This window comes from Erinaceus europaeus, chromosome 13 (assembly GCF_950295315.1).
Source record: "Erinaceus europaeus chromosome 13, mEriEur2.1, whole genome shotgun sequence".
Taxonomy (NCBI): Eukaryota; Metazoa; Chordata; class Mammalia; order Eulipotyphla; family Erinaceidae; genus Erinaceus; species Erinaceus europaeus.
In genome coordinates, this window is record NC_080174.1 from 10,658,147 (window position 1) to 10,684,860 (window position 26,714).

General features: G+C 39.0%; 1 protein-coding gene and 2 pseudogenes across 1 annotated transcript; 1 reads left to right on the plus strand and 2 right to left on the minus strand.

Annotated features, from left to right (window-relative positions):
- Window positions 1-6,776: 6,776 nt before the first annotated feature.
- On the minus strand, window positions 6,777-6,912 carry LOC132532611 (small nucleolar RNA U3; annotated as a pseudogene).
- A 2,637-nt stretch (window positions 6,913-9,549) lies between these two features.
- On the plus strand, window positions 9,550-9,837 carry LOC107522160 (mitochondrial import inner membrane translocase subunit Tim9-like). The gene has a single exon (XM_060205121.1). It carries the CDS (start codon window positions 9,550-9,552, stop codon window positions 9,835-9,837), a length of 288 nt encoding a protein of 95 aa, XP_060061104.1.
- Window positions 9,838-18,631: 8,794 nt separating this feature from the next.
- On the minus strand, window positions 18,632-19,138 carry LOC103107281 (pterin-4-alpha-carbinolamine dehydratase 2-like; annotated as a pseudogene).
- Window positions 19,139-26,714: the final 7,576 nt, after the last annotated feature.

Genomic DNA, 26,714 nt, shown 5'->3' on the forward strand with positions numbered 1-26,714 from the left:
ACAATAAAATTCTTTAAAAAAAGAAAATAATTTTCAAAGAATAATAAATCCTAAACATAGTTTGTTGTTGTTTCATACATTGTAATAATGGTAAAATTTTATAATTCTGCTAAGTTTAAAATAAATTTTTACCCAGAGAAATGTACTTTAATAGTAAAGAGGAAAGATAATTTGTATTTTTCCCCACAGGTGGAAAAAATGTTACATCTACTATCTCAAGGGACTTCACAATACAAAGAAGCTTATGACTAACCAGCTAAATAAATCGTCCTATTCCAAGACATTCTTAACAGTGTTCTATACAAAATGCATTTATTTTTCCATGTAAGTAAAATTATGTTTAAATTTTGAATGGTGTTATTTTATTAAGATAAATACAACACTTTCAATAATTTTGTTTTAGTCTTGTCCCTCCGTCTCTGTCTTTTCCTATCTCTAAGAAAAAAAAAAATTGAAAGCAAAAACCAACCTAGCACAGGAGCAGTTGTTTTTAAGTGCTGTTAAAGACTCATTTCCTCTAATTGGGTTCACACCCTAGGAGAAGAATTTCAGGGTAGGGAACAGTAGAGAAATGTCCTTGAAAATCTATGTATTATCAGTGGACTTGAATTTCACTGGGAGTGACTCTGTTTTTATGACCAAGTTTATGACAGAAGATAACAAATGCCTGTTCACTCAAAGCCTTCTGTGCCTGATTGCTTTCTTGAATCTTGCAACTGAGCTTGTGCTATATAATCTGAAGTATACACTTTGCTTGATGAATCTCTAGCTTGTTATATCATACAAAGACAATAACAGATATGCCCCTTCCAATTATCTATTTTTATTTTAGTTAATTAGTTAATTTATTGCCACCAGAGTTACTGCTGGGGCTCTGTGCCAGCACTATAAATCAGCCACCATTTTCCGTGGACAATTTTTCCTTATTATCTTTTTTCTTTATTTTATTTCATTTGATAAGACAGGGAGAAATTGAGAGGGGAGGGATGATAGATTGAGAGAGAAAGAGAGAGACCTGCAGATCTGCTTCACTGCTTGTGAAATGTCCTACCTGTCTTTACACATGTACGTACTCCACTAGGTGTACCACCAACCACCCTTTTATTTATTTTTAAATTTTTTATTTACTTTATTTTAATGAGGGAGCAGGAGCTAGATAGAGATAGATAGACATATACACCAGTTTCTGTGAGGGAGAGCATATGTTCACACGTATCCGTAAACTACTGCAAAATATATACCTGAAAGCAGAAGTACACTAGAGTTTGCAGTGAGTACCCCCCTAACACTTCCTCTCCACTATTCCAAGCTTTGGGCCCATGATCGCTCAACAATTTGTTTGGCTTCCTATGTTAACTCTCTTTTCAGTCACCAGGTTCCAGATGTCATCAGGATGCTGGCCAGGCTTCCCTGGACTGAAGACCCCACCAATGTGTCCTGGAGCTCAGCTTCCCCAGAGACCCACCCTACTAGGGAAAGAGAGAGGCAGACTGGGAGTATGGACAGACCAGTCAACGCCCATGTTCAGAGGGGAAGCAATTACAGAAGCCAGACCTTCCACCTTCTGCAACCCACAATGACCCTGGGTCCATGCTCCCAGAGGGATAGAGAATGGGAAAGCTATCAGGGGAGGGGGTGGGATATGGAAATTGGGTGGTGGGAATTGTGTGGAGTTGTACCCCTCCTACCCTATGGTTTTGTTAATTAATCCTTTCTTAAATAAAAAAGGAAAAAAAAATAAAAGAGATAGATAGACAGACCAGAGCATTCTCGGCTTATGGTGGTGCTAGGGATTGAACCTGAGGCCTCAGAACCTCAAGCATGAGAGTCTTTTGCATAACCATTATGCTATTTCCCCAGCCCTATTTTTAATAAAACCTAGAAGAGTCTATAATTTAAGGAAAACTTCATAGAGTTATTTCGGTCAAATGATTTGTTTTATAATGTGAAAAAAGTCAAGCAAGAGATGATATTTTTAAAACAAAAATAGACTGGAAGTCCTAGCTTTGGTCCCTGATACTGTCATGGGCCAGAGCAGCAGCGTAGTGTTTGAAAGTTTCTTTCTGTCTTTTTCTATTATGAAAATAATTAAATCAATCTTAAAAATAAAGTTGACATTGATTATGTGGACCCACATTGTATCATCATATAACTACCAGTTTTCATTTATTTCTAAAGGATGTTATTACATGTTATGGCTTGTTAAACCAGCATATTTTTGTGAAGAAGACCTCTAAAAATTCTTCTTATGTGATGAAAAGCCTGTCTCTAATTCATCTAGAGATTTAAAAATGTGTTGGTGCATGAATTCTATCACATTTGAGTGATTTCCTAGTGCATAGAAGCTGACACCTCAGCCTCTTTGCACCTTAGGTGCTGAATAAATGTCCTTGTACAGGTGTACAGTGAGCAGGGATGGAAACTGTGCAGCAGAGAAGCTGCGAATCCCTGGTGTTGCAGGAAAACCTTTATATTACACGTGGAAGCTAATTAAGCCCCCATTAAAGACAAAAGTGTGAAGCTCTTAACAGTCATTGAAAAGAAGCTGGGCCTGAGTAAAGATTGACTGTGATGGAGTTTCCTTAGAAATAAACATTTCCAAGTAGTTTCCACTAACAATACCCACTACCAAGATAACTGATGTTTTCCCTTGCCCTTCTTACAGTGATTTCAAAGTGACTGAATGAATCAGAAGATCTAAAGGTGGACAGGTAGTGTTTTCAGGCTGGTAGTGCAGGAAGCAACTATAAAGAAGTCTTGGGCATTCTGTTGTCACATGATTTAAAATGATAGCCACAGTCGACTTTAAATTCATTCAGAGTAAATTAAATTCAATGTTCAGTCTGTGAGTCTTTCTAGCCACATTTTGTGTGTTTCACAATTCCATGCAATGGCATCCATAATGAAAACTCCAGATACAGATTTCTGTCATTCTAGAAAGTTCTATTTTATAGCCACCAGGTTTCGAACAGATATCTGTGAAAATGGGAATTATTTTCAAACACCTTTGGGAACCACTCCAATTTGGAAAGCAATAGTGAGAGAATAGAATTCTGGGGAGGAGGAGCAGTGGAGCATCCAGCTAAGCACACACAGTACTGAGGGAAAGGACCTGTATAAGGATACGGGTTCAAGCCCTCACTTCCTACCTGCAGGAGTTGTGAAGCAGGTTTGCTGGTGTTTGTCTCTCACTCACCTTTTCTATCTTCACCTCCTCTCTCAATTTCTCTGTCCTATCCAATAAAATGAAAAGAAAAAAAAAAAAAAAGAATGGCTGCTAGGAGCAGTTGGATTCATAGTGCTAGAACTGAGCCCCAGTGATAACCCTGGAAGAAATATGCTTTTTGTGGCATCAAAAGTTCACCTCTCCAGAGCCCTGCCCCACTAGGGAAAGATAGAAACTATCTGGGAGTATGGATCGACCTGCCAACGCTCATGTTCAGAGCAGAGAAGCAGAAGCCAGACCTTCCATTTTCTGCACCCCATAGTGATCGTAGGCCCATGCTCCCAGAGGGATAAAGAATAGGAAAGCTTCTACTGGAGAAGATGGAATATGGAACTCTGGTGGTGGAATTGTGTAGAATTATACCCCTCTTATCCTATGGTCTTGTTGATCATTATTAAATTAATAAAAGAGAAAAGAAAAATTATCTAAATTGCATAGATAACACTTCTTGAGTCAATTTACTAAATATTTTAAAAACAAAACAAAAGGGAATCGGGTGGTAGCGCACCAGGTTAAATACACCTGGTGTGAAGCACAAGGACTGGCTAAGATCCTGGTTTGAGCCCCCGGCTCCCCACTTGCAAGCAGGAGAGTTGCTTCACAAGCGGTGAAGCAGGTCTGCAGGTGTCTATCTTTCTCTCCCCGTCTCTGTCTTCCCCTCCTGTCTCCATTTCTCTCTGTCCTATCCAACAACGACAACATCAACAGCAATAATAACTACAAAAACAATAAAACAACAAGGGCAACAAAAAGGAAATAAAAACAAAACAAAAAAGTGAAAATGCTTAGAAACCCATAATTGAAGAATAAATTATTTTTCTGACTTCACAGAAAACAGATTTTCCAAACATTACATGTATGTCTTTGGTAGAGGTATCCACATAAACTATAAGACTATCTCAAAACCAGACTTACATTAAAGAAATATTATGTAAACCACTCCCCCTTGGATTATTAGAAGAACCGTTCTGTATACTTAAAGTACAAGAGGCAAGTTTTGCTTGGAAAAAAAGAATTTCCAAAAAAAAAAAAAGTTTATTTCATCTCAAGAAGATACCACAAACTTTGACTTCAGATAATTCAGGGTTCCAAAGTACATACTGGATCATGGTAGTCATTGTACTAATTAACAAACGAAAGGAGAGTAGATGGTAAAAGGACGATTCTACTTTTGGGAGTCTTGATTTTCTAGAAATAGTCTCAACCCATTTCTGAAGTTTCACACCAAAAGGGTTTGTGATCATGATATTCAGAACAGTGAAGAAATGATCAAGTTGGGAGAGGAGAAGATATGATCACAAAGGATTCAATGAGTCAGGTAGAAGAGGGTGGGCAGATAAAGTGTCCTGAGAAGGAAAAGAGAGACGTGATAAAAGAGAAAGAAGGGTCCACACATCCACCAGATGAGTAGTAAAAGGGAAACTGAGGAGTCCAAAGCAGAGCAGCATAATCAAACAGGAGAGAGAAAATTATTTCCTACTACAAGACTGAGTAAACAGTTTTCTCCCCCTGCAAAACTACTTTTTCTATGTAGAAATGCAACTATGCCTAAGAGATTCAAGAGAAAAAATGTGGTAAAACTGCTGAAGAGTATATGCTCCTGGCAGGCTCTGTAGTTTTGAACAAGCCATTCTAAACTACTGTGCCACTATTTTGTTATCGATAAAAGACACACACACACACACACACACACACACACACACACAAACACACACACACACACACACACACACACAACACACACACGTTAAAGACAGAGAAGTTGAGAGGGGAGGGATGGAGAGAGATTGATCCCTGCGGCACTGCTTCTCCCCTTGTGAAGTTCCCCCTGCAGGTGGGGTCCAGGGTCTTGAACCCAGGTCCTAGTACACTGTAACATGCCACTGTACTGGGTGTGACACCACTCAGCCTTCTATTCTGTAATATATAGAATTCATAGAGTGGACTAGATGATGTTTAATCCTTCCAGAGTTACTATGTAATATGTGTGGCTATTCAGCCCTGAAAGCTCCTCTCTGAGGTCATTTGTCAGGAAGAGATATCCCAGAAGACACATGGTTGTATTTTGAAAGATGTGTATAAAATATGCATGGGGGTGGAAAACAAAACTGCCACTTGTCATTATGACTAGACTTTTTTTTTTAAATTTGTGATTTAATACTGATTTACAAAATTAGGAGATAATGGGTATAATTCTATACCATTTCCACCACGAGAATTCTTTGTTCCCTTTTCCCCCATAGGAAACTTCATTGGTTCTTCAAAGGTCACAGATATTGGTTGACTATATCTATACCTATCTATATTTTTATATACTTGCTCATTTTTTCTATGGCCCTGCCTTCTCACCTACCTTTATTGCTACTTTAAATGTTCTTCCTTTTTTCTTCTTCTCTCTCTGGGTCTTGATGCAATTAGAGTTCAGAGCCCTCTGGTCATCTTCCCTTAACATCTTCTCTGGGAGTATGGACCAAAATTCTTTTCAGAGTACAGAAAGTGGGAGTTCTGGCTTCTGTAATGGTTTCTCTGCTAGAAAACCATTAGGTGTTGGTAGGTCAATCCATACCTCGTTTGTTTCCATCTTTCCCTAGTGGTGTAGGACTCTGGAGAGTTGAGGTTCTAGGACACACTGGTGAGGGCATCTGCCCAGGGAAGTCAGGATGGAATAACAGTAGCATTTGCAACTTGGTGGCTGAGAGGCAGTAAAATATAAAACAGGACAAAACAATAAAATCAAATAGTAAACAGAAACCAAAGAGTAGGAATAAAGCAGATGAGAATAGAGATCTTAGGGAGGAGAGAAGCTAGGAAGTCCATTTTAGGTAAGTTCCATGGGGCCCATGACTTTAGTATATATATATATATATATTTTTTTTTTTTTGCCTTAGCCCAATAGCTGACATGTAGGTGGACTAAAAATATTGTCTGGGAAGATGGTGTTGGAACTGAGAATAGGGCTAGAAAGCTGGATTAGGAAAGAAAGTAGATCCCAGGCTTAAAGTGACTGCTTACCCCATCGATCTGACCCAGGACCCATATATATTAACATTTAGCACAAGGGCCTGTGTGACCTCTGAGTCCCTGTTGGTCTGAGCTCACACTCCATGATCACAGCTGGGAACAATCCAGGCTGCACTCATTTCAGGACCAGTCTTCCTCAAGTGGCAGAGCAGGCTGACCCAGCCTTTCTTGAGAGAGTGGGCCGGTCCTTCCCATGGCTGCTTTATAGTGAGGGCAAGGTGCTGGAGGGGTCCATAAGAGAGCTTCTGACGATGTTCTTGATGGAAGTGACTAGTGACGGTGGAGAGAGGGATCTATCCGAGGTCTAGGCCCACCATATCTATGTGGGAATCCAAGGAATTGCTGACTAGGGCTCCAGATGATGGGGTGGCTTGGCATTAGATTCAATGAGCTATACCTTCAGAGTTGGGAGCAATCTCAGGGCAATTTCTTGCTATGTACATATTCCACAAGGAAAAGTTTAGATACCTGAAATTAACCTGGAAGAGATGACGAGACACTTCAGAAAAGGAAGAAAACCACCCCCTTTCTTAGAATATTATGAGCCCCCCTCCATTCTCCCCCAAAGGAAGAGAAGAACAGTCTTTAATGGCAAGAGACAGTTGCAGAAGCAATGCCTAGAGACAGCTTCACCCTCAAGGGAGAACCACTTTGCCTTCTCCTCATGAAGGATACTAGGACTTTGTATTTAGAAGTGGTAAGGGTTGGGAGTCGGGCTGTAGCGCAGCGGGTTAAGCGCAGGTGGTGCAAAGCACAAGGACCGGCATAAGGATCCTGGTTTGAACCCCGGCTCCCCACCTGCAGGGGAGTCACTTCACAGGTGGTGAAGCAGGTCTGCAGGTGTCTATCTTTCTCTCCTCCTCTCTGTCTTCCCCTCCTCTCTCCATTTCTCTCTGTCCTATCCAACAACGACAACAACAATAATAACTACAACAATAAAACAACAAGGGCAACAAAAGGGAATAAATAAATAAAATAAAGAGTTTTTTTTAAAAAAAAGAAGTGGTAAGGGTAAGTTGAACAAATCAAGAAGCAAGGTGAAAAATAATTACATTTTGAAACAGCAAAGAAGTCTTAGACAAGGAATCAATTTCCATCTGATCCTGAAAAAAAGGCAATTGTATAAAGATATTTTTTCTCCATTTTCTTTTATTATTTTTAAATTTTATTTAGTTGTTTATTGCATAAAGACACCCTGAAATTGAGAGGGAAGGGGAAGATAGAGAGGGAAAGAGACAGATATTTGCATCCCTGCTTTACCACTTGTGAAGCTTTCCCCCTGAAGATGGGGACCAGGGGCTTGAACCTTGGTTCTTATGCATTGTAACATGTGTGCTCAAGCAGGTGCGCCACTACCCGGCCCCGTATAAAGATATTTTGACATAATCTATTCTTACTATTTGAGATACATATTACGCCATCAGTAGAGTAAAACATTGGAGGTAAAATAATAAAACAATCACAATCATTGTAAACTTAAAAATTACCTATGTCTAAGAACAGGTCATTCTAGTTCAAGTGCAATATACGCTGTCAATTTAATTAACACACATATTTGTGTTGATGAAAGCATGAGTTTGGAAAAGTCAACCATGTTGAAAGTCTCCTGTCAGCTTTCGCCACTCTCTGATTAAGTACAGGAGGAGCTGATGTGTCTCACCAGCAGGTGGCAACACACAGCTCTGCATCTCTGCTACAAAAATGGTTGCAAGTGGTAAAACCAGAGACTGCTTTTATGTAGCCTTGGAGAAGTCAGCCCAGGTCCCCTGAGGCCATGGGGGCTTCCAGTAGCTTCATACCACAGGAGATGAAGCCTGCCCTCCCCCATTTCTGCCTTTCTGTCTCTGCACAAGTGGGGAATCCCAGTCCTCCAAGGCGCAGGTGTGCCAGACACCCCTTTGCAGCCTGCCAGCATATATGACCATGTATTTCATATATGCCTGTCTATATACATTTGATCGGGAGGCAGTATGACACTGTCAGTTTTATGTTTTTTTTATTAAATATCTTATATTCATTTTATTTTGATGCAAGAGTGATACAGAGAGAAAGACACAGAGAAAGAACCAGTGCACTGCTCACCTCTGGTTTATGGTGGTACTGGAGATTGAACCTGGGACCTCAGAGATTCAGGCATGAAAGTCTCTTGCAGAACCACTATGCTATCTCCTCTTATTATTATTATTATTATTATTATTTTGGTGCCCAGATACCTAAAAAGGATAATGTGATAAAATGTCCAGGTCTGAAAAACAATAGGCAGAAATATCCTACTCAAGTCCTTGCTTGCTTTATTCACTTCCTGTTTTCAACAATAAGTGCATTAAGATTCATGGTCACATACTAGACTGCTGAAAAATAAGTCTTCATAACTGAGACTTTATACTTCAAGTGTAATTTTAAATTAATATATTATAAAATAAAATTTAACTATATTTTATTTTCCCTGAAAAGAAACTCATTTTTATCTTTCATAGTTTTGCAAAATAGATTTCCTGCTATAGTTGAAATCTTAGGTAAAATATTTGATAGTTACTTCCTTTATTTACTTATTTTTACTTCCTCTAGTGTTTAAAGAATCAGTTAAGGATGTAAGTCATGTTTAAGTCAATTGGGCTATACTTAATGTGGAAATAGCACTAATTAAAATTATGAGTGAATCAGTCACATTCATAGACATGTGAAAAAAGCTTGCTATCAGTTAAGGCAGGATATAAATCTGAACGTTATTGTAGTGGAGAACATTTAATGTGATTTTTAGAGCCAGGAACACCGTGTAGCCGTAATGCATGGAAACCGTGAGAAATTCAACACTGGGTTCAATGCCCTGCACCACTAATAGCCATTAGTATGCAATACATGAGTTAAAAATAAAAATAGAGTGGGTTGGTTGGTGGTGCACCAGGTTAAGTGCACACAGTACTATGTGCATGAATATGCACCAGGACCCATGTTTCAGTTCTGGCTCCCCACCTGCATAGGGGGATGCTTCACAAATAAAGAAGCAGTGCTGCAGGTGTCTCTTCCTGTCTGCCTTTCTGCTCTCAATTCTCTGTTTTATTGAATCAAAAGAAAAAAAGAAAGAAAAAGGCTCCTGGGAGCAGTGGATTCATTGTTCTAGTACCCAGCCCTAGTGATAACCCTGGAGGCAAAATAACAACAACAACAACAGCAATAACAAATGAATGAAAATAAAAATAGCCCTCAGCCCACAGACTCACTTGGTGCCTAGGTCCCATTGTTGTACTAGTGTTGATTGCAAGAACTTGTGTTTAAGTGATTAAGAAACACATCAGAGGAATATGGCTCCACAAATTCCAGAATCTGATCAGATGAAACAATCTAAAGAATTTCTTGGAACCTACAATGAACTTACAGAAACATGCTTTCTGGACTGTATTAATGACTTCACACCAAGAGAAGTTAAACCTGAAGAGACCACCTGGTCAGCACATTGTTTAGAGGCGTCTTTAAAAATAACCCTAAGAATGTCCATGAGATTTCAGGAATATTACATTCAGCAGAATGAAGTGCTAGCAGCCAAAGCAGGACTCCTCGGCCGGCCACGACAGAGAAGTCCTGATCAGTAGACAGTGGATGAGAGGTTGCCATTAACTATTGCACTGGAAATGAGGATTCACCATGGAGTCCCTGAAAACAGTTGTCACAGTGTCAGGCTGCCTATCCTGACTATCTGGCAAATGGAAACTTCTGGAGTAACAAAATTGCTGTCTACCAGGAATAATCAAAATTGAGGGTCTTATTGCTTATGGGAAATAAACAAAGGAAACATTTGTTGAGGCCTTAAGATTTGTCAGCTTGGTCATTTGATTCATTTGAGTTGAAAAAAGAAATCATTGTTTCTTCGAAAACAAAACAAACGAATAAAACCCTAGAATTCATAACTAGATATTTACTGTAGTCATGCCTCAGAAAAGAGATGAACCCATACCTAAAAGCTGGTCCACAATCCCTGATGATGCTCTCCTCCCACACATCAAAACTATGGGAGATTTTTCTTATTTTATTTTTTTTATTTGCAAAATGAGATTTTTTTTTTCTTTAGGGAGATTAACACAAGCTTACCAGGCACATCCAAAAATATTTAAAGAGTAGATACAGGAGGCAGAATCGGACTGTTTGATGGTTAGAGCCTCAAATAGGATCAGCATTTGAGGGTTTCTCTTGAACAGGAGCTCTTAGGGCTTTAAGCTTCCCACAAGAAAACAGATGACTAAGAAAGCCAAGCTGTGGTATATATGCACGACGGAATACTTCTCAGCTGTTGAAAATGATGAAGTCACCTCTGCTGTCTCACCTTGGATAGAGCTTAAAGGGATCATGTTAAGCGTGATAAGCCAAAAAGAAAAGGATTGATCTCATAGGTGGAATTTAAGGACAGAAAGTGAATATACAAAGTCAAAGTTGTACTGGGTATATGTATTTCATCAAATCAAAGGACTCTAGAGGAGGAGGAGGGTGGGGCCTTTGGGCAGAGACCTTTGGGATCATTGTGCACGATCCCATGATAAGTAAGGGTTGAGAATGTTTTGCAGACACCTATAACAAGAAGATAAAAAGTTGTGCCCATGTGACAATAATTGTACTGTAAACCATTAGCACTTCTCCAGCACTACAAAGTTAAAAAAAAAAAAAAAAAAGCTTCCCATTAGGATTGAAAGGAGGAACATGAGCTCTCTATTTTCCAGGAGAAGAAGAAGGAAGAAAAGTGACAGAGAGCGGAGTAGAGAGAGTGCGTGTGTTTGCCACAGTGTGAAAGAATTAACCAACCAGATACACCACTCAGGAATAGCACCTTTTGGAAACAGCTACTTCTAGAGTTGGGGGAACAAAGAAAGGAGGTTAGAATGATTGAGTTTGGATCCTTCAGAGAGCAGCTTTGTCCTCAACCTGGAATAAGGACTCCAGATCCCAGGCTGAGAAGAACTGGTGAGAGAGTGCTATGCAGTGAAGCCCTCTGTAAACAACTGTCAATTCATGCTCCGCTGAGATTTCTCCGCCGTTAAAATGCAGGTGATATATGATGAATGTATGTTCCTTGGATGAACATGGCCATCTTCCCCTCTTATAACGTGCATGAAAAGTCTCCTACCTGCGTGCAGGCAGTCATACCATCATAACTCTACTCTGTAAACCCAGACCCCACCCTTCCTTGTCCCTCAACCTCCTCCTCTTTGAAGTTTGCTTTTTTTTTTTGAAGTTTGAAGTCTGTGCTGTCTGGGTAAGTTTCTCAGCTTACATTGTTTTCATGTCAATAGGCCTCTTCTTTTTCTATTTAGCTATTTCTGTTATTTTTCTGACGACACTAAAAATTGGAGAGCCAAAGTAGAGATTTACCTGTAGGCTTCAAGTATGGATTCTAAATCCAGAATATTTATTTATTTATTTATTTATTTATTTATTCCAGTCACTCTAGGAAATTAACTGTGCAAAGACAGTATAATCTTGTATTACTTGTGCAACTTTCTTCCTTAGAAGAAACTCACCTCCCTTTGCTGAGATGGTATTCAAAAAGACTTTGATAGCCAAGGCTCCAAAGTTTCAGGTTCAATCCTTAGCACCACCCATAAGCTAGAGCTGAGCGGTTCTCTAGTCTCTCAATCTTTCTCTCTGTATTTCTTTCATTAAAATAAAACAAAGAAAATATAGTTTGTTACAAGATTATAAGATCACAATATATAGTCCCACACCACACCTACCACCAAAGCTCTATATCCCTACCCTCCCAGCCCACAAAGAGAGCCACCAGATTTCTCACAAGTCTTACAGTTTGCTTGCATCTGTTTTGTTTGGATTTTTTTTTTTTGGCAAGTTCATGTGAATCAGATCTCCAGATTCCATATATGAGTGAAACCATCTGGTCTTTCATCTCTTTACTTATTTCTTTAAGCATAATCACCTCCAGTTCCATCCATTTTGTCCCAGAGAGCACAATATTATCTTTTTTATTGCAGAATAGTGTTCTATATAATATATATCCCATAACTTCTTTAGTCAGTCATATGATGATGGACACTGAGGTTTCTTCCACTCTTTGGCTATTGTGAATAATGAAGCTATAAACATAGGGGTGCATATGTTCCTTCTAATTAGTGTTTGACACGGGGTAAATGCCCAAGAGTAGTATTGCTGGGTCAAGAAGTAATTCTGGTTTTATTTGTTTAAGGACTGTCCATACAGTTTTCCAGAGGGGTTGTACCAGTTTGCATTCCCACCAGCAGTGAAGCAGAGTTGCCTTTATTCTACCATCAGGTTTTTTTGTTTTTGTTTTTGTTTTTTAACCAGGGCACCGCTCAGCTCTGGCTTATGATGGTGTGGGGTGGGTGGGGGAGGAATTGAACCTGGGACTTTGGAGCCTCAGGCATGAGAGTCTCTGTGTAATCATTATGCTACATACCCCCACGAGTTGCCTTTTATTTCTTTTTTTTAAATATTTATTTATTCCCTTTTTGTTGCCCTTGTTGTTTTATTGTTGTCATCGTTGCTGGATAAGACAGAGAGAAATGGAGAGAGGAGGGGAAGACAGAAAGGGGGAGAGAAAGACAGACACCTGCAGACCTGCTTCATTGCTTGTGAAGTGACTCTCTTGCATTGGGGAGCCAGGGCTCGAATCAGGATCCTTACGCCAGTCCTTTTGCTTTGCACCATCTGCACTTAACCCGCTACAGCCTGAGTCCAAGTTGCCTTTTCTCCACAACCTCTCCAACACCTGTCCTTTCCTAGCTTGTTGATGTAAGCCGTTCTCTCAGGTGTGAAATATTATCTCAGGATAGTTTTAATTTGCATTTCTCTAATGATAATTGAAGTGGATCATTTCTTCATGTGTCTGTGGGCATACCTATCTCTTTATAAAACTGTCTGTTTAGTCCTTTGGCCCACTTTTTTTGGGGGGGGGGTTGTTTTTTGCTTCTTTTGTAGATCTAGCTACAGAGACTTTTTCAAGTTGGCCTTGGTTCACCCAAACTGGACTGTGGCACTCTATTTTAGCTCCCCTTTCTGTGTCTTGTTTTCCCTGTAGTTGCTATATTGCTGGTTCTAATCTAATCCTGATCATCATATTAAAAGTTGGGATTTTTTTCCCTTTCTTTTCAAGTTGGACTCCTCAGAAATTCTTGCAAGGCAGAGTTAATAGTGGCAGATTTCATCAGTTTCTCGATGTTTGAAAGGATCTTTATTTCTCCCTCATATTTGAAGGACACAGAATTCGTGGCAGGTAATTCTTATCTTTTAATACTTTGAGTATGCCATTCCACTCCCTTCTTGCCTCTAGTGTTTGTGATGAGAAATCTGATGAAAACATGATGGCTCTCTCTTTGTATGTTACTTTCTTCCTTTCCCTTGTGGCCTGCAATATTTTTTTCCTTGTCTGTTGCTTTGCATAATTTGACAATATTATGTTGTTGGTATTATGTGTTGGTGTGTGTCATTCTGAATTAAACAATTTAGTTATGTGTTCACATTCTTGGATTTCTATATTTTTGAACATTGCTTGGGTATGGAAAAGTCTGTTAAATTTTCTTGGATTATGCTCTCTACTTCTCTTTCTCTCTTCTTCCTCAGGGATCTCAGTAACTATGATGTTCATATTTCTGATGGAGTGTGCTATTTCATTGAGATGGGCTTCCTTTTTAACCAAACCTTTCCTCTCCAAGAGTTTTAAATTCAAAGTATGATGGCTATGTTTTCTATTGTTGATATTATCTCCTGCACCTGGTTAAGTCTACTTCTGAGGCCTCTTATCTCAATCTGAACTGCATTCAAAGTATCCTTTAAGCCCTGCAGTTCTGTTTGGAGTTTTTTTTTTTTCCTGTACTATGTAATTCTTGATAAAATGATCACTGAGTTCTTGAATTTTAACTTTAGTTTCTTGAATTAATCATAATGAATTTTCTGAGCTCTTATCTCCATCATTTTTTCTAGATTTGGTAGTTGTTCTAAGAGATCTCAGTCTTGGAATGATGTCAGCCTGTGGGTAGTGAAGCAGAGGAGAAACAAAGGAAACAAAGGAAATCAAAATCTTGGGGAGAAATTTAATCTTGGAACCCATCCTTTTGGACTTTCAAGAAAAACTAGGTCTTCTTGATCATTCTTGCCAGTTTGCACTGGCTTTTATGCTGCTTGCTTGCTTCATAGTGTTTATTGTTTTTTGCCAATTTTAGCTAGCTTCTCTGCTTGCATCATAATGAGTTTGAACTGACACATACTTACATGAAGAATTGATTGTGATGATTTCTCCTATTTTTTTCTTTTTCCTCCAGGGTTATTGCTGGGGCTTAGTGCCTGCACTATGAATCCACTGCTCCTGAAGGCTATTTTTTTCTCTTCAATTGCCCTTGTTGTTTATTGTAATTGTTATTATTATTGCTGTCATTGTTCTTGGATAAGACAGAGAGAAATGGACAGAGGAGGGGAAGAAAGAGAAGGGGAGAGAAAGACAGACACCTGCAGACCTGCTTCACCACTTGTGAAACGACCCCCCTGCAGGTGGGGAGCCCAGGGCTTGAACTGTAATCTTTACCCCGGTCCTAGAGCTTTGCGCCATGTGTGCTTAACCCACTGTGCTACTGTCTGATCGCCCCCCCTCTCTTTTCTTCTTCTTCTTCTTTTTTTTTTTGCAGCTGGATATAGAGATGAGGAACAACACGAACCAAAGAGAAGCAATTCGCAAGGGTCTATTATTGTCTCAAGGGTTTCTGGAAGTGTTTCCAAATGCCCAATAAAAACTGTGTGTACTAGCAAGCTTATTCAGGAGCTCTGAAAGATTCTTTGCAGGAATCTAATTAAGAAGTTCTTCAATTCACATGATCCTTTCCCACTGCAAGTCCATCTACAGCTTGATGTCATTACTGGCACAATTATCTTGTAAACAAAAAGCTTAGTTCAAAACAGACCATTAAAACTAAGGAAGGCAGAATAGTGACTAGGGTAGGAAGCTGCTTTCTATGTGTATAGGAGATGGTAGAGCCCATTTCAGACAGGGAGAAAATAGAGCAAAGAAAGGACATATGGTATAAATACTTACTGAAAACACTCCAGTGTCCTAGGAAGTAGCAGAAGCCCAAGGGAAACAGTAACTGCATAATGTTTCAGATATGAATTTCAGGCACCTTAATTTATCAGGAGGCTCTTCAGGCATAAAATTATGTATCTAAAGAGGATCAAATGCACAGTGACAGTTGAAATTTAGTTTTAAACATTTGAGTCAGGCTGGAAAGATAGCATAATGGCAATGCAAAAGAGCTTCATGCCTGAGAGCCCAAGTTCATGGGTTCAATCCCCAGCAGCACCGTAAGCCAGAGTTGAGCAGTACTTTGGTCTTTCCCTCTGTAATTCTCTCTCTCATTAAAATAAAATAAAATTTTGAGTTAGTAAGAAGAAATACTTAATGGATGAGTGGAAAAATATTATTTATGTATTTGTTATATTGCTACTTGGTTATAATTGGGTTTAGTGCCTGTAAGACACTGCTCTAGTTGACTTTCTTTTTTTTTAAAGCTTTTTTTCTTTTACTTGATAGGACAGAGAAAAACTGAGAGGGAAGGGAGATAGAGACGGAAAGAGAAACAAAGACAGCTGAAGTACTGCTTCTCCACTTGTGAAGCTTCCCCCCCTCACTGGTGAGGACAGCGGCTCAGACCTGGATCCTTGAGCATGGTAATCTGTGCAGTTTCACTGGTTCTTCCACTGCCATTTTTTGAATGCATGGAATGCAAAATTGATATACAGACCAAAAATCTGCCTCTAAAGAGCTTACGTTCCAGGGTTAGACAGAAAATAAGTTAAATGAATATATATGGTGTTGGTGTTGAATGCCAAGAAAAAGGAAACTAAATAAGAGAACATTAGAAACATTTAAGGTAGAGAGAATGTTTTAATTTTGCATATATGATAGATAAGAAAGACTCGAGTAAGTTATTTGATTAAAAATCTGAAAGAAAAGAGTAAGGTTCACAGTGATGATCAGAGTTACAGTTCTTGGCAGAGGAATAGTGCAGCAAAAGACCCTGAAGCTGGGGCTTGTCTAGTCACCTTCAGGGACGTCCAGGAAAGTGTAACCCAGGCAGTGAGAGGGAAACAGGGTCTCAAAGACTTTAAATAAGATCGCATGCTATTTGGAGGGTATTGAGCAAGACGCTTTATGCTCTAAAAGAGACTATATTTGGCCGATTCATTAAAATAGCCTGAAGGAGGGGGTCAGGCAGTGGGGCACCAAGCTTAGCTCAAACATTACCACCTGAGTTCCAGCCCAGTCCCCACCTGCAGTGAGAATTGTGTGGAGTTGTGCCCCTCTTATCTTACGGTTTTGTCAGTGTTTCCTTTTTATAAATAAAAAATAAATAAATACAAAGGAAGAAAGACCGTGAAAGAGACAGAGAGAGAGAGAGAGAGGAGAAAGAAAAGGAAAGATGGCCACTGGGACCAGTGGATCAGTTAAAAAAGGAAGTAGTCTGAAGATTTAGCTTAGCAGATAAAGTGAAGGACTTGCATGCATGAGGTCCTGGGCTGGGTCCTTGGCACTCACTACATATGTGACAGTATTGCTCTGACCTTTGAGTCTCTCTTTATAAATATTATTTTATTTTTTATTTTTTTCCTTTATTGGATGATTAATGTTTTACATTCAACAGTAAATACAATAGTTTGTACATGCATAACATTTCTCAGTTTTCAATACAACAATACAACACTAGGTTCTCTGTCATCCTTTTCCAGGACCTGTACTCTTCCCCCCGCCCCCCACCAACTCCAGAGTTTTTGACTTTGGTGCAATACACCAACTCCAGTCCAGGTTCTGCTGAGTGTTTTCTCTTCTGATCTTGTCTTTCAACTTCTGCCTCTGAGTGAGATCATCCCATATTCATCTTTCTGTTTCTGACTTACTTCACTTAACATGATTTCTTCAAGCTTCATCCAAGATGGGCTGAAAACAGTGAACTTTATTTTATTTTTAAGTGTTTTATTTTATTTTAATGAGAGAGAAATTACGAGATATCAGAGCACTGCTCAGCTTTGACTTATGGTGGTGCTGGGGATTGAACTTGGGACCTCTGCACCTCAGAGGCATGAGTGTCTTTTCATCACCAGTATGCTATCTCCCCAGCACATAATTTCTTAATGAAGAGTCTAATGCAAGAGATGATGGCCCAGTGTGTCATAAGTAAAGCCAGTGAGTAATGGATTTTGGATCACTTTTTTTCAGACTGAAGAAACATTTCAAGAATATTTTAAGGAACTCTCATCCCTTTCAAACACGTTCATCAGTTGTGTACAGTTGGCTCCATTTCCTCTCTGGAAATATCCTTATCTCTCATCATATTATTTTTGTTTATTTTGGAACCATTTGAGGATATGCTGGAGTCACTATGCATTATGACTACAGAATATTTTAGTTCCCCAAATAAGGGCATTCTGTAGGTATATTTTATTTTAAAGATAGAATCAGCATGATGTGCTGATTAAATTAAGGTGAGAAATGAGGAAAAACAGCAAATGTGATACTGAAGCTTGGACAAATGAGAAGGATGGAGCAGTCTTAAATTAACTGATAGAGGGACATTTGTAGGAGAGAAAAATTATACAGTTTTGGATTTACTTTATTTGGAATACCTCTGAACTCTCCAGTGGAAATCTGGAGAAAGTAAGTGGATATCTTAGTCTAGAGTTTAGGACAGTGGTCTGAGCTAGGAATTTCAATTTGGGAATTGATGTTATATGTATGATCTCTATCATGAGGATTCTGAATAATGTTTCCTAAGAATCAAAGCATGTGGAAGACAGAGAAATTCCAAGAATGAGGCCCACCAATATCAAGAGGTCAGAGAGAGGAGGAGGAAATTGTGACAGAGACCAAGAAAGTACAAGACTGAATTCCATTTGGATGGCAACCTAGGAAAGAACTTTATAGACACCTATCATCAGGAAGTAAGAAATTGTATCCATGTGTGCTGTAAACCTTAACCCCTCGATAAAACTATAAAAATAAGTAAAAGTACATATTAAAAAAGGAAAGCACTTTAAGGAAAAGAAATGAATTAAAATGACCAAATACTTCTAATAATTCAAGATAGGGACAGACCACTTAGCATATAAATAATTTGTCACTAAACAAAGTGGAGTGTTTTTTATTTAAAAATGAGAATAGAAAAGCTTGGCAAAGACTTTTGCTGGAAAAGAAAGAAAAACATTTGAAGTTCAAGAGAGTGATCAAGGGAGTTTTTTATTTTATTATCTTTTTGTGTGTATATTGCTTGAGATCAAACTCAGAACATCACACATGTGTATCTCTTTGGTATAATATTTATTTTTTTTGTTTGTGCTTATTTAAAAAAATTTATTAGTGGTTTAATAGTTATTAACAAGATATTTTAATTTTTTTTCCAAATGAAAATCATTTTGTATTTAAGCAGTGATATTATAAACTTTGGTAATAAGGGAAACTAAATTTACAACATGATTTGTTTCTGTAAATTTCATGATACATCCCAGATAGGATGTATATCAGATTTTACATCAATTTTTGTATGAAATCACATAGAGGCAGCTGCTTTTTCAATAAAATTGGCCAGTTTCACATCTCTTTTGGTCAGTCCACCATAGTCAGGTAAGAGTTATCTGGACCTTGTTGTACACATTAAACCATTCTGGGTGATGATTCATCTTCTCTGCTTGTAGAGCAACTCTAGACATAAAGCCAAATGCCTGATTAAAATTTTTAAAGATGAACTCTTTGTAGACAGCATCTCTGTCACTTAATTCCAACCAACCTGCTGCCGTAAGGTCAAGTATAACTTGGTTCCTCTCCTCTGCAGTCAACCAGTGAGCATCTGTTGACATGGCTGTGAAGCTCGGGCTGCGACCCCGCAGCCATATTTTAATTTTTAAAAAAAAATTATTTATTTATAAAGTGGAAACACTGACAAGACCATAGGGTAAGAGGTATACAATTCCCACCACCAGAGCTCTGTATCCCGTCCCCTCCCCTAATAGCTTTCCTGTTCTTTAACCCCATGGGAGTATGGACCTAGGGTCATTATGGGGTGCAGAAGGTGGAAGTCTGGCTTCTGGTTATTTTTTTAAATATATATTTATTTTCCCTTTTGTTGCCTGCGTTGTTTTTCATTGTTGTTCATTGCTACTCCCCGACTCCCTATGGATGGATTAATTTCATGAGTGGAGGAGTTGGCCTCAGGTAGAAGCTTACAGATTTCATGTGTAGCAATAAAAGACAAGTATGAATATTATGTAGGGGTTCTGATACATCTTAAAGCATAGGAAAGTGTGCAGATTCTTTTCATTGCTTAAAATGTCGAGTCTAACAGAAAAGTTATCAACTGAAAACTTGGAGTTGGGGAGAGATCTTAGCCATTTGAGATGAGAAGGAATGTGTACAATTTGGGAAATTTTCAGTTACTTTGACTGGAGTATTCAGAGTTCTTTGACTTAATGATAATGAATGCAGAGACTAGTTATCATGCTTGGTATTTTCCTCTGTAACATTCAGTAGTGTGAACACAGATATTATGTAAGCAGAATTGAGTAAGGAATGCATTTGGCTAGGAAGATATAATAAAGTGAAGGTAATTGTTGAAGGTAAATACACATTTGTGAATATGACAATGAAACAAAATTTAAAGCAGATTAAGAAGAATTAACATGAAGGAAGAAGCAGAAAAGTGGAAAAAAAAAAGTACATTTATGTAGTTTGCAATAGTTCACCAAGTAAAGATCTGCCCACCATGTGTGAGGGCCTTGGTTTGAACCTCAGCACTGCATGAGAGCACCAGGGATAGCATCCAGAGAAATCTATGGATGATGAAAATTTGTGTTGTCTCTCCTTTTATCTCTTTCCTTTTCCCTTATTTCTCTGGTATGATGAAAAAAAAGAAGATCTGGAGAGTCTTTTAGTGGTGGGATTATGTATGGGTGAGGCCCTAGAGCGTTATAAAAGTAATAAGTAAATAAGAATAAAAGTGAGTCTTAGAAAGCCCTTGTAAGAGCTGATGGTGACCCTATATGATACACATAAAGTCCAATTCACTTGATGAAATATTACCCTCAAGTGTCCTTGGTAGCTTCCATGAAATTCTGGGGGTCTATTAAGGCCTCAACTATGAAAGTGTTCACTCTACCCACTGAGTCACCTCCCCTGATGGCCTTCATTTCCTATTAATATGGAAAAATAAATAGTAACATGTTTTCTACACCAGAAGAAATAGGGCTTTATAATTGAGGGTATCATTACTAAATAGTTGTCACTGTTGATAATGACATGGTCAAAACTATGATCAAGTGGCCAGGTGAATAAACTAGAACAATGATAATGAGAGTCTTTGAAGGAACTATGGGAAGAAAGGGACACCATTACACTGGGGATTTAACATTCTAAAATTCATTGGTCGTGCTATTGTTGGACTTTGCCAGTGTTTTCAATATTGTTATTTAGTTGCTTACTTTGAGGCTAATTTTTTTTAATTTTTATTTTCATGAGAGAGGACAGAACACTGCTCAGTTCTGGTATATGATGGATTAAGGATTAAACTCTTGGGCCTTAGATACTTAAGTAAAATGAATTATCTCTGCATTATTTCCTTAGCTCCATTCTTTCCATTTTTGAAAGATGAGAGATAGAATATACATATATATTATTATATGTATATTAATTATTATTATATATACATATATATTATATATGTCCTATATGTGTGTATATTTATATGCATATAAATGTCACAACACTGCTGTGCAACCTATGGAGCTTCCCTTGGTGCTATGTTATTTCCATGTGGTGCCAGAATTTGAATTTGAGGCTTGAACTTGATCATGTACACACTTTTACCAGGAGATAGTTACCTCTTGCTCCCAGTATTAAAGGTTTTGTATTCTTTTTAAAACTATAAAAAATATGAGTTAAAAATGGATTGAAAACGCTCAATTTTTTAACGATAGAGACAGAGAATAGCACTGAAGCTTCATTCAATGCACTGCGGACCAGGCTCCAACCTGATTGTTGCACGTGCTAAGGCAGCACACTATGCAGGTGAGCTATTTGTCTGGCCCGGCTCTCAAAGGCTTGACTGGAATTTTCATGAGTTGTTGAAGAACTTTCCTCATCTCATATTTCTTGACATTTGTTGTTAGAAATTCTATATTGATTTACGTAAAGCCTCCATGTTTACAAAACATGTCTGCTTGACTGTTAACAGGTGCATCCCTTTATCTAACAACAGCACAAGGCCTGCCCAGCAAGAAAGGCTTCAGGCTCTCCTTTGTCACAAGTGCCTCCCCCTTAAGGCTGAGGTCTAGAGAAGTGTCAGAGCTAAAATAACAGTCCACAGGCCTAGAGATAATGCAAAAGTGCATTTATCTGTAAATCTGGTATTTGGTTCCTTCACTGAAGGGTTTCAAGTTTTTGCCTAATAGGGTGACCTGAGAATAAACAAATATTTCTTGGGACATCAAATAATTACACCTGACCAATGACATTCAGGCTGACTAATGTAGTTGAGGTCTACTACCTTCTTGTTATCTCCCATGCCTTGAAAGTAATTTGTGCTTTGACAATTGCTTCTGAAGTGTGTTTGCCTAAAAATATCTTTGACCTTCCTGTTCCTTTTGATGTAATGCATAATTTACCAATAAATATTCTGTGCAAGTTCAGGATGGTATCACACACTTGACACTGTTAGAACTTGGGATGTCTGCTGTGTCTCCCTCCAGATTTCTTTATGTAAATTATATGGTGACTGAAGTTATTTTCTCTCAACCCTGAAACACATTGGATCTCAGGGTCCTGGCATCTAGCTAAGGTTCTCCACTCATGTATCAACCATAAGTTGTAATTTAAGTAAATGTTTGCATTATACTGTTCACTCCAAGTCTATATTTCTACTGAGAAATGTTGGCAAATAATTTTCATTCACCTATTCTTTTTAATTTTTTAAAAAATATTTATTTACTTATTCCCTTTTGTTGCCCTTGTTGTTTTACTGTTGTAGTTATTGATGTCATCATTGTTGGATAGGACAGAGAGAAATGGAGAGAGTAGGGGAAGACAAAGGGGGGAGAGAAAGACAGACACCTGCAGACCTGCTTCACCGCCTGTGAAGCGACTCTCCTGCAGGTGGGGAGCTGGGGGCTAGAACCGGGATCCTTACTCCAGTCCCTGTGCTTTGAGCCAGGTGCGCTTAACCCGCAGTGCTACCACCCGACTCCTTCATTCACCTATTCTATGCCATCTCCTATACTTAAGGGCTGAATATCTGGGGACTATATTCCCATGCTCTCTTTCCTAGAAAGGATGAATGCAATTTTTATTTTGTCGGTGTCCCCACATAAAATCTGGAAAGCAAAGGACACACAGAGAATTCCACCTCCAGCATCAATGCCAACGGTTTCAGTGGCAAGACTGACTTCAGAACAGAGGTACTCTACCATTTGCTGACCATTTGCTGTGGTATCTTGGCCTCTGGGTGGCAGCAACAAGTTGCTGAGTTCTGAATTACACCTACAATGGTGTCCCTGAAAGCTAAAATCAGACACACTAATAGTCACTTCTTTAGCCTTACACCTGCTTTTGAGTAGCTAGATCTCTTTGTCAAATGATCACATTGCTTAGACTTTTCTTTAATGAGTCCTGATTAACATAGTACTTTGTGGTAAGACCGGTTCTGTACCTCCAAAGAGGGGAATCTTGCCTTGGTTCACTGATCTGGTTGATATTGTTTATAGTGATGACCTAGCCCCAATGAGTAGTTAGCTCAGTGAACTTTTGTGATTCTCTGAAAAGTAGAGTCTCTGGAAGAGAATTTAGAACAAGTTGACAGCTATTGTAGATTTTTTTAAAAAAATTTTTTAATATTTATTATTTATTTATTTATTCCCTTTTGTTGCCCTTGTTTTATTGTTGTAGTTATTGTTGTTGTTGTTGGATAGGACAGAGAGAAATGGAGAGAGGGAGGGGAAGACAGGGAGGAGGAGAGAAAGATAGACACCTGCAGACCTCCTTCACCGCCTGTGAAGCAACTCCCCTGCAGGTGGGGAGCCGGGGTTCGAACCGGGATCCTTCTGCTGGTCCTTGTGCTTTGCGCCACCTGCGCTTTGCCCGCTGCACTACAGCCCGACTCCCGCTATTGTAGAATTTTAGAACAAGGATGTGTTAGCTAGTTCTGATTAGACAGAAAACAACTAAGAGGGGAAATTTCAAACTTAGGAACTTTGAAATCTTATGTCAAAGCATGAGCAGAGACCAAGATAGCACCAAGAATTCCACTCCTGGCAGCCACATTGTTGAGATTGTCAAAACTCAGGCATAGGGGCATCCACTGTAGGTGACACTACAAGGTCCCCTCTAGGTATCTAATGTGAAAATTACAGCCTCTACTGTAGAGAATGGATCCTGGGAATGGGGAAGGAGATGATTTGAAGGATATGGGTAAATCTCTATATACTGAACTCCCAGTCCACCAAGGCTTTCTTTCCAGGAGTATTAAGTCCTTCCTTTCTGGTCTACTTTTTCTCCTCAAGAGCAGACAAGACTGACTTTACCAGAGGTAATTAAGAGGTTGCCAACGTCTGAAATCCCAGCCACCCTGCTACTGATTGCCACAAGATCTTGACTGATAGAAAACCCTTTTACATTAAAAAGTAAGAGCCTATTTTGTTTAAGAGTTTTCCTGTACTGTGCGTGGAAGTGTGATTTGAAGAGCCAAGATTAGTCTATAGTCATAGCACAGTGAAACAAGCTCAATCTCTCCTGAAAGCCAATATTAAGAGAAAGAAATAGAAGGAGCTGGGAATCCTTTCTTAGCTCATCCATCTGGCTGGTTTTGTTTATGGTGACGGTCTATCCCTAATAGCAAATAGAATGCTTAGGAGGAATGGCATGTGGTGTTGATTAGGTCAATGAACACCGACAATTTCCTGAAATTCAAGGTCTTTACAAGAGGCTAGACTGTTTTGTTGACCCCTTGTCTGACTTGTTGAACTACTTTTGGAAACATGCCAGCAAAGAAGTGCCCTTGGTAAGAGCCTAGGCTTATTACTTTTTGACAAATCAGCAATGCATTCATTTTATTTGATAATTGGTCATTTCTTTTTGTTAATAAATTAATTTCTTTACCTTCCTTTTTTTAACAGATGTCACATTGCATTATAACATTGTATATATTTCTCATAAACATCATATGGAAATCAACATGTAGCACCACATTTTAATTGCAGAATATTTTTTCCAATGGTCTTAACATAAATACATAAAAGAAAACTGATAGAAATACAAATGATGACTTGATTCATAGGGGCTCCAGGTCTCATTTTACAAGTATGGAGAACACAAGGATACAGGAAAAAAGCTGAACTAAAATAAATCAGCAAATTTGTGCTGTTGTTCACCACTTCTTATCAATGCAGAGGATATTGTGGTCCCAGCAGAAAGTGGTGACACAGGCGACCAGGATTCTATAGAAGTTGAGCAAGTGAGGGGGTCAGGTCATAGCGCAGCGTGTTAAGTGCACATGGCACAAAGTGCAAGGACCGGACTGGCGCAAGGATCCCAGTTTGAGCCCCAGGCTCCCCACCTGCAGGAGGGTTGATTCACAAGTGGTGAAGCAGGTCTGCAGGTGTCTATCTTTCTCTCGCCCCCTCTGTCTTCCCCTCCTCTCTTAGTTTCTCTCTGTCCTATCCAACAACAACATCAATGGAAAAAATAATGGTGCTCTTTTATTTCATAATTTTGTGGGTCAGTGTTGTCACTAATAAAATTTTTTAAAAAGCTATCTTAACCCAATCAGCCCACTGCAAAGTGAAATAGAGGCATGTTGCTTTTCCCTTATTTGCCCACTTAAGAAAAATCTAGAATAATAGTAATAATAATTGTAACTCTAAAAATTATGTTAATTATAGTGTATCTATTTACTGCATGCTAGACACCAAAACATAAAGTGCTCTCCAGGGTCTAGCTCATTTAGGCCCTGTGACAACACAATGAAGGAGATACACTTTATACTTTGAACTAGAGTTCTGTAAAATCTGAATCTAAAAGAGGTTAAATTACCAGCTAAATATCACAAAAGTAGTTCATAGTTGAGAGTAGTTCCTGCCAGGGTCTTTCTTCCTGAAAAGTCCAAGTCTTTAACCACTAAATTGTTTTGTACTCCTTGTGTGTTTGTTGCTTGTCCATTAAATATCGTTCAAACCTGTTTTCCTTTTCCACCACTGACTCTAGTAAAGAATGGTAAAGACTTTCTAAGACATTACTCTCGTAGTTTCGGAACCCTTACTCATTCTGGTCTCACTTATGATCAGATGTCTTATATTATAGTCAAAGGGAAGATTTCAAAGCATAAACCCAAATATGTTAAATCATGTTGTATCCACTGGCCAAAGTCATTTTAATGGCTCAGTTTAAACGGTCAACTTTTCAGGCTTTCAACATATATATATATATATATATATATATTGTTTTTTTAATTATTTATTTTTATATTACAGAATTACATGTCGACAGGGGTTTTAGTTCACACCATTCCCACCACCAGAGTTCTGAATCTTCAGTCTCCCCACTGCAATCCACCACAGTTCCCCTAAGGTTGTAGACATGGGCCAACCATCTTCTCTATAACTATCTGTCCACATTTATACATAGTTGCCCCTTCTTTTTCTGATTCACTCCTCTCTTCCCCTCTAAGACACTCATGACAACATAACTACCTCCATACCACCTCTCCTTTTCCTTCCCTCTCTCACTCTGGGTGCTAATGAAGCTGGAGTTCAGAGCCCTCTTATCTTCATCCTATCACTTTCCTCCTAGCATCTCCAGAGCTCTGGTCCACTAGGGAAAGATAGAAACAGGCTGGAGGTATGGATCCACTTGTCAGTGCCCATGTTCAATTGAGAGCAATTACAGAAGCCAGAACTCCTATCTTCTGCTCCCGTAATTTTTTTTTTTCTAACAGAGACTTGGTGATTATACAGTTCCACTGCTCCTGGTGGCTTTTTTCCCCCCTTTCCTTTAGCTAGAAGGTGAGAGAAGAAAGAAATAGAGACAGAGACAGAAGGGTGACCACTCCAGCACTGTTAGGTCCACCACTTGTCAGGCTTCCTTCTGTGGGCACTCCCACTGAAGCGAACAATCTCTAGGCTGCTGGTGGGCCCCACATCTGCATTCCAGCATCCTGAGTGGGCGGGAGGCTCTGATCATAGCCAACCTGCCCTCACCTTTATTGTCCGCACCTTTATAAACTCTGTTTGTGACCAATCAGCTTGTGCTGTGCCCAGTTGGAAACTGAAAAAACCTGGGTACTGTGGTACAAGCGTGTGCAGGTCTCGAAGGAATCAGCCTGTAACCTGTTAGAGTAAAAGAAACATGACTCCTCAGGTCTCATTCTTTGGTTACTTTGAGCTATAATACGGTATTTTTTTTTAATTGTTATTACACCATGGGACTAAA

Bases quoted from the DNA above. Each gene is read 5' to 3' on its own strand.
- LOC107522160 (XM_060205121.1), top strand. From the start codon at position 9,550: ATGGCTCCACAAATTCCAGAATCTGATCAGATGAAACAATCTAAAGAA.